This window comes from Petromyzon marinus, assembly GCF_048934315.1.
Source record: "Petromyzon marinus isolate PM22_M1 ecotype Great Lakes invasive population chromosome 75 unlocalized genomic scaffold, UKy_Petmar_22M1.pri1.0 chr75_unloc.4, whole genome shotgun sequence".
Taxonomy (NCBI): domain Eukaryota; kingdom Metazoa; phylum Chordata; class Hyperoartia; order Petromyzontiformes; family Petromyzontidae; genus Petromyzon; species Petromyzon marinus.
The window spans coordinates 278,984-287,077 of record NW_027422616.1 but is presented as its reverse complement, the minus strand read 5'-3'; the positions used below and the strand labels follow the sequence as shown (position 1 = coordinate 287,077).

The 8,094-nt window shown below is 56.3% G+C and overlaps 1 protein-coding gene across 1 annotated transcript in view; it reads right to left on the bottom strand.

The window, feature by feature from the left end:
* The window catches only part of LOC116937995 (serine/threonine-protein kinase mTOR), a 221,813-nt gene that overhangs the window by 80,091 nt on the left and 133,628 nt on the right, over positions 1-8,094 (bottom strand). Inside the window, 2 exon segments of the mRNA XM_076058486.1 lie at positions 1,308-1,439; positions 4,214-4,339. Coding sequence (XP_075914601.1) covers positions 1,308-1,439; positions 4,214-4,339 — 258 coding nt within the window.

Below are 8,094 nucleotides of genomic sequence, written 5' to 3'. Positions count from 1 at the left end.
ACTCAGTCACTCACCTACTCACCTACCCACCCACTCACTCACTCACCTACCCACCCACTCACTCACCTACCCACCCACTCACTCACTCACCTACCCACCCACTCACTCATCTACCCACTCATGCACGTGCTGGAAGGCCTCCAGCTGTAAAGAGACATTGAGACACAGGTCACCTGCTTAGCCTGCCAGCGGGCTCATACACTCACCCACTCACTCACCTGCTCACTCACTCACTCACCTGCTCACTCACTCACCTGCTCACTCAGTCACTCACCTGCTCACTCAGTCACTCACCTACTCACTCAGTCACTCACCTACTCACTTACCCACTCACTCATCTACCCACTCACTCATCTACCCACCCACTCACTCATCTACCCACCCACTCACTCATCTACCCACTCACTCACTCATCTACCCACCCACCCACTCACTCACTCATTTACCCACCCACTCACTCATCTACCCACTCACTCATGTACCCACCCACTCACTCACCTACCCACCCACTCACCTACGCACCCACTCACCTACCCACCCACTCACTCACTCACTCATCTACCCACCCACCAACTCACCTACCCACTCACTCACCTACCCACCCACTCACTCATCTACCCACTCATGCATGTGCTGGAAGGCCTCCAGCTGTAAAGAGACGCAGAGACACAGGTCACCTGCCTAGCCTGCCAGCGGGCTCATACACTCACCCACTCACTCACCTACTCACTCAGTCACTCACCAACTCACTCACTCACCTACTCACTCAGTCACTCACTCACTCACCTACTCACTCACTCACCTACTCACTCACCTACTCACCTGCTCACTCAGTCACTCACCTGCTCACTCACTCACTCAGTCACTCACCTACTCACTCAGTCACTCCCCTACTCACTCAGTCACTCACCTGCTCACTCACTCACTCAGTCACTCACCTACTCACTCAGTCACTCACCTACTCACTCAGTCACTCACCTACTCACTCAGTCACTCACCTACTCACTTACCCACTCACTCACTCATCTACCCACTCACACATCTACCCACTCACTCACTCATCTACCCGCCCACTCACTCATCTAACCACTCACTCATCTACCCACTCACTCATCTACCCACTCACTCACTCACCTACTCACTCACTCACCTACCCACCGACTCACTCACCTACCCACCCACTCACCTACTCACTCACCTACTCACCCACTCACCTACCCATCCACCACACCAACCCACCTACCCACCCACCCACCCACTCACCCACCCACCCACTCACCCACCCACCTACCCACCCACCCACCCACCTTCTGGTTACTCTTCCACATGTACTTCATGTAGGCGTAGGTGACGCGTGGGTGAGACGTGGGCAGGGGCTGGTCCAGGTGAGTCGATGGGTCGACGTTCAGCAAGGTGACGAGCGTCTTGTGAGCCAGGGCCTGCGGCCACACACACACAGACACACACACACACACAGACACACACAGACACACAGACACACACAGACACACACACAGACAGACACACACACAGACAGACACACACACACAGACACACACACACACACAGACACACACACAGACACACACACACACAGACACACAGACACACACAAACACAGACACACAAACACAGACACACACAAACACAGACACACACAAACACAGACACACAGACACACACACACACACAAACACAGACACACACAAACACAGACACAAACACAGACACACACAAACACAGACACACAGACACACACACATCCCCCGGGAAGCCTTCGGTGGACCGCTCAAAGGTTGGGCGCGGCAAAGCGGCAACGGCCCGCCCACTTACACAACCACACAACCACACACACAACCACACACACAACCACACACACAACCACACACACAACCAACCACCCAACTACCCAACCAACCACTCACCCAACCACCCAATAACCCACCCAATCACCCACCCACTCACCCACCCAACCACCTACCCACTCACCCAACCACCCACCCACCCACTCACCCAACCACCCACCCAACCACTCAATCACCCACCCACCCAACCACCCACCCACCCACCCAACCACCCACCCAACCACCCAACCAACCACCCACCCAACCACCCAACCAACCAACCACCCAACCACCCACCCCCCACCCAACCACCCACCCAACCAACCACCCACCCAACCAACCACCCACCCACCCACCCAACCACCCACCCAACCACCCACCCAACCAACTACTCACCCAACTATCCAACCAATCACCCACCCACTCACCCACTCACCCACTCACTCACTCACCCACCCACCCACACACTCACTCACTCACCACCACTCACCCACTCACCCACTCACCTCACCCACTCACTCACTCACTCACCCACCCACTACCCACTCACCCACTCACCCACCCACTCACTCACCCCCACTCACTCACCCACCCACTCACCCACCCACCCACCCACCTACCCACCCGCCCACCCAACCACCCACCCACCCACTCACCCAACCACCCACCCAATCACCCAACCACCCACTCACCACCCACCCACCCAACCAACCACCTACCCAACCACCCACCCAACCACTCAATCACCCACCCACCCAACCACCCACCCACCCAACCAACCACCCACCCAACCACCCAACTACCCAATCACCCACCCAACCAACCAACCAACCACCCAACCACCCACCCAACCACCCAACTACCGACTCACCCACCCACCCGCCCACCCACCCAACCAACCCCCCCAACCAACCACCCAACTACCCACTCACTCACCCACCCAATCACCCACCCACTCACCCACTCACCCACACACTCACCCACTCACTCACCCACCCACTCACTCACCCACCCACCCACTCACCCTCCCACCCACCCACTCACCCACCTACCCACCCACCCACTCTCTCACCCACCCACCCACTCACCCACTCACCCACTCACCCACCCACCCACTCACCCACTCACCCACTCACCCACCCACTCACCCACCCACTCACTCACCCACCCACTCACCCACTCACTCACCCACCCACCACCCACTCACCACACACTCACCCACTCACTCACACACTCATTCACCCACCCACCCACACACTCACTCACCCACTCACCCACTCACCCACTCACTCACCCACTCACTCACTCACCCACCCACTACCCACTCACCCACCCACTACCCACTCACCCACCCACTACCCACTCACCCACCCACTACCCACTCACCCACCCACTCACTCACCCACCCACTCACCCACCCACCCACCCACCTACCCACCCGCCCACCCACCCACCCACCCACCCCCCACTCACCCACCCAATCACCCAACCACCCACTCACCCACCCACCCACCCAACCAACCACCTACCCAACCACCCACCCAACCACTCAATCACCCACCCACCCAACCAACCAACCACCCAACCACCCACCCAACCAATCACCCACCCACCCAACCAACCACCCAATCAACCACCCACCCACCCACCCAACCAACCAACCAACCACCCACCCACCCACCCACTCACCCAACCACCCACCCAATCACCCAACCACCCACTCACCCACCCACCCACCCAACCAACCACCTACCCAACCACCCACCCAACCACTCAATCACCCACCCACCCAACCACCCACCCACCCAACCAACCACCCACCCAACCACCCAACTACCCAATCACCCACCCACCCAACCAACCAACCACCCACCCACCCAACCACCCACCCAACCAACCACCCAATCAACCACCCACCCACCCACCCACCCGCCCACCCACCCAACCAACCACCCACCCACCCAACCAACCACCCACCCAACCAACCACCCACCCAACCAACCACCCACCCAACCAACCACCCACCCAACCAACCACCCAACTACCCAACCAATCACCCACCCAATCACCCACCCACTCACCCACTCACCCACTCACTCACTCACCCACCCACTCACTCACTCACCCACCCACACACTCACCCACACACCCACACACCCACACACTCACTCACCCACTCACCCACTCACTCACCCACCCACCCACTCACCCAATCAACCACCCACCCACCCACCCAACCAACCAACCAACCACCCAACCACCCACCCAACCACCCAACTACCCAACCACCCACCCACCCACCCACCCACTCACCCACCCACCCACTCACCCACCCACCCACTCGCCCACCCACCCACCCACCCACTCACCAGCCGGCGACTCTTGCCACACAGGCTGGCATACTTGAGGAGCGTGCGCATGTTCTGGTTGATGCTCAGCACCAGCGAGCGGACCATCAACACCCTCTGCCAGTCCTCCACGATCCGCTGGCAGCCCTGCTCCCTCACGCGCGTGCAAAGGTCACGGGGCAGAGGTCACGGGGCAGAGGTCACGGGGCAGAGGTAACTCCACACCCCCCCCCCCACCCCCAACCCCCCGTTGTAGCCTCTAGGGACAAGTGATGGGAGTAGCAGCGAGTGGGTGGGATGAGTGGGTGGGTGACTAGCTGAGTGAGTGGATGGGTGAGTGAGTGAGTGGGTGAGTGAGTGAGTGGGTGAGTGAGTGAGTGGGTGGGTGAGTGAGTGAGTGGGTGAGTGGGTGGGTGGGTTGAGTGGGTTGGTTGAGTGGGTGGGTGACTAGCTGAGTGAGTGGATGGGTGAGTGAGTGACTACGTGACTGAGTGGGTGAGTGAGTGGGTGAGTGAGTGAGTGGGTGAGTGAGTGGGTGAGTGAGTGAGTGGGTGTGTGAGTGAGTGGGTGAGTGGGTGGGTGGGTGAGTGAGTGACTGAGTGGTTGGGTGAGTGAGTGACTACGTGACTGAGTGGGTGAGTGAGTCGGTGGGTGAGTGGGTGGGTGAGTGAGTGGTTGGGTGATTGAGTGACTACGTGACTGAGTGGGTGAGTGACTGAGTGGGTGAGTGAGTGACTACGTGACTGAGTGGGTGAGTGACTGAGTGGGTGGGTGAGTTGTTTGCTGAGTGAGTGACTAGCTGAGTGGGTGAGTGGGTGGGTGAGTGAGTGGGTGGGTGACTAGCTGAGTGGGTGAGTGAGTGGGTGACTAGCTGAGTGGGTGAGTGAGTGGGTGACTAGCTGAGTGGGTGAGTGAGTGACTAGCTGAGTGAGTGGGTGAGTGAGTGGGTGACTAGCTGAGTGGGTGGGTGAGTGGGTGGGTGAGTGGGTGACTAGCTGAGTGAGTGAGTGGGTGAGTGAGTGAGTGGGTGGGTGAGTGAGTAAGTGAGTGGGTGAGTGAGTGAGTGAGTGGGTGGGTGAGTGGGTGAGTGAGTGGGTGAGTGAGTGAGTGAGAGGGTGGGTGGGTGAGTGTGTGAGTGAGTGGGTGAGTGGGTGAGTGGATGAGTCAGTGACTCCCCAAACACACGCTCACATTCACTCACCCACCCACTCACCCACACTTACCGACACATCCACACACTCACCCAATCAAAACAAAGACAAAGCTCCCCCGTACAGCCTTGGCAGGCTACACGTGTGAGTGTACGTGTGTGTGTCCCCGTGTGTGTGAGAGTGTCAGTGTGTGTGTGACATTGTGTGTCGTGTGAGTGTGTGTGAGAGTGAGTGTGTGTGAGAGTGTGATTGTGTGTGACATTGTGTGTACGTGTGAGTGTGTGTGTATGTGAGAGTGAGTATGTGTGAGTGTGTGTGTGCCCGTGTGTGTGAGAGTGTGATTGTATGTGTGACATTGTGTGTACGTGTGAGTGTGTGTACGTGAGTGTGTGTGAGTGTGTGTGTGCCCGGGTGTGAGAGTGTGATTGTATATGTGACATTGTGTGTACGTGTGAGTGTGCGTGTATGTGAGAGTGAGTGTGTGTGAGAGTGAGTGTGTGTGCCCGTGTGTGTGAGTGTGATTGTATGTGTGACATTGTGTGTACGTGTGAGTGTGTGTGTACACGTGAGTGTGTGTGAGTGTGTGTCCCCGTGTGTGTGAGAGTGTGATTGTGTGTGTGACATTGTGTGTACGTGTGAGTGTGCGTGTATGTGAGAGTGAGTGTATGTACGTGTGTGTGCCCGTGTGTGTGTGAGTGTGATTGTGTGTGTGACATTGTGTGTACGTGTGAGTGTGTGTGTACACAAGAGTGTGTGTGAGTGTGTGTGAGAGTGAGTGTGTGTGAGAGTGTGATTGTGTGTGTGACACTGTGTGTACGTGTGAGTGTGTATGTGAGAGTGTGTGTGAGTGTGTGTGTGCCCGTGTGTGTGAGAGTGTGATTGTGTGTGAGACTGTGTGTACGTGTGAGTGTGTATATGAGAGTGTGTGTGAGTGTGTGTGTGCCCGTGTGTGTGAGAGTGTGATTGTGTGTGTGACATTGTGTGTACGTGTGAGTGTGTGTGTATGTGAGAGTGAGTTTGTGTGAGTGTGTGTGTGCCCGTGTGTGTGAGTGTGATTGTGTGTGTGACACTGTGTGTACGTGTGAGTGTGTATGTGAGAGTGTGTGTGAGTGTGTGTGTGCCCGTGTGTGTGAGAGTGTGATTGTGTGTGACATTGTGTGTACGTGTGAGTGTGTGTGTATGTGAGTGTGTGTGAGTGTGTGTGTGCCCGTGTGTGTGAGATGTGAGTGTGTGTGTGACACTGTGTACGTGTGAGTGTGTATGTGAGAGTGTGTGTGAGTGTGTGTCCCCGTGTGTGTGAGAGTGTGATTGTGTGTGTGACATTGTGTGTACGTGTGAGTGTGTGTGCATGTGAGAGTGAGTTTGTGTGAGTGTGTGTGTGCCTGTGTGTGAGAGTGTGATTGTGTGTGTGTGTGACATTGTGTGTACGTGTGAGTGTGTGTGAGAGTGAGTGAGTGTGAGTGTGTGTGTGCCCGTGTGTGTGAGAGTGTGATTGTGTGTGTGACACTGTGTGTACGTGTGAGTGTGTGTGTGTACGTGAGTGTGTGTGAGTGTGTGTGTGCTCGTGTGTGTGAGAGTGTGATTGTGTGTGTGACACTGTGTGTACGTGTGAGTGTGTGTGTATGTGAGAGTGAGTGTGTGTGGGTGTGCCCGTGTGTGTGAGAGTGTGATTGTGTGTGTGACACTGTGTGTACGTGTGAGTGTGTATGTGAGAGTGTGTGTGAGTGTGTGTGTGCCCGTGTGTGTGAGAGTGTGATTGTGTGTGTGACACTGTGTGTACGTGTGAGTGTGTGTGTATGTGAGAGTGAGTGTGTGTACGTGTGAGTGTGTGTGAGTGTGTGTGTCCCCGTGTGTGTGAGAGTGTGATTGTGTGTGTGACATTGTGTGTACGTGTGAGTGAGTGTGTATGTGAGAGTGAGTGTGTGCCCGTGTGTGTGTGCCCGTGTGTGTGAGAGTGTGATTGTGTGTGTGACATTGTGTGTACGTGTGAGTGTGTGTGTATGTGAGAGTGAGTGTGTGTGAGTGTGTCTGTGCATGTCTGTGTGTATGTGTCTGTGTGTGTGTGAGTGGTAGTGTAGCGGTTAGCGCTACGCTGCGCTATGAACCCGGCGACCCGGGTTCAATTCCCGCTCACGGCCAACACCAGTGACGATTATCTGAACCGGTCCTGGGACTCCACTAGGTCGACTCAACCTCAATATGAGTACCTGTTGCGGTGGATAAAAACATTGCCGCTAGGGAGACAAAGGCGGTCGGGCGTGGTGCTGGCCACCCACCCCCTCGTGTACCGTTCCGGCCTTCATAGGTGCTCGCTAACAGCACTTGCCCCTACAGTCTGTTAAGGCTATACGGGGGATCTTTGTCTTTGTGTGCGAGTGTGTGTGCGTGTGTGTAAATGCGTGTGTGAATGTGTGCCCGTGGGTGTCAGTTCGTGTGTGTGTGTGTGTATGTGTGCCCGTGTGTGTGTCCATGCGTGTGTGTGTCAGTGTGTGTGTGTGTGTGTCAGTGTGTGAGTGTGTCATTAGGTGCTCGCTAACAGCACTTGCCCCTACAGTCTGTTAAGGCTATATGGGGGATCTTTGTCTTTGGATCTTTGTGTGTGTCAGTGCGTGTGCGTGCATGTATGTGTCCATGCGTGTCTGTGTGTGTGCGTGCCCGTGTGTGTGTCAGTGTGTGTGCTCATGACCGGCTCCAGTTTAACAGCAGAGGTCTCACTCCGAACCAGTCGAGCGGCAATATCTTTTCATCGGT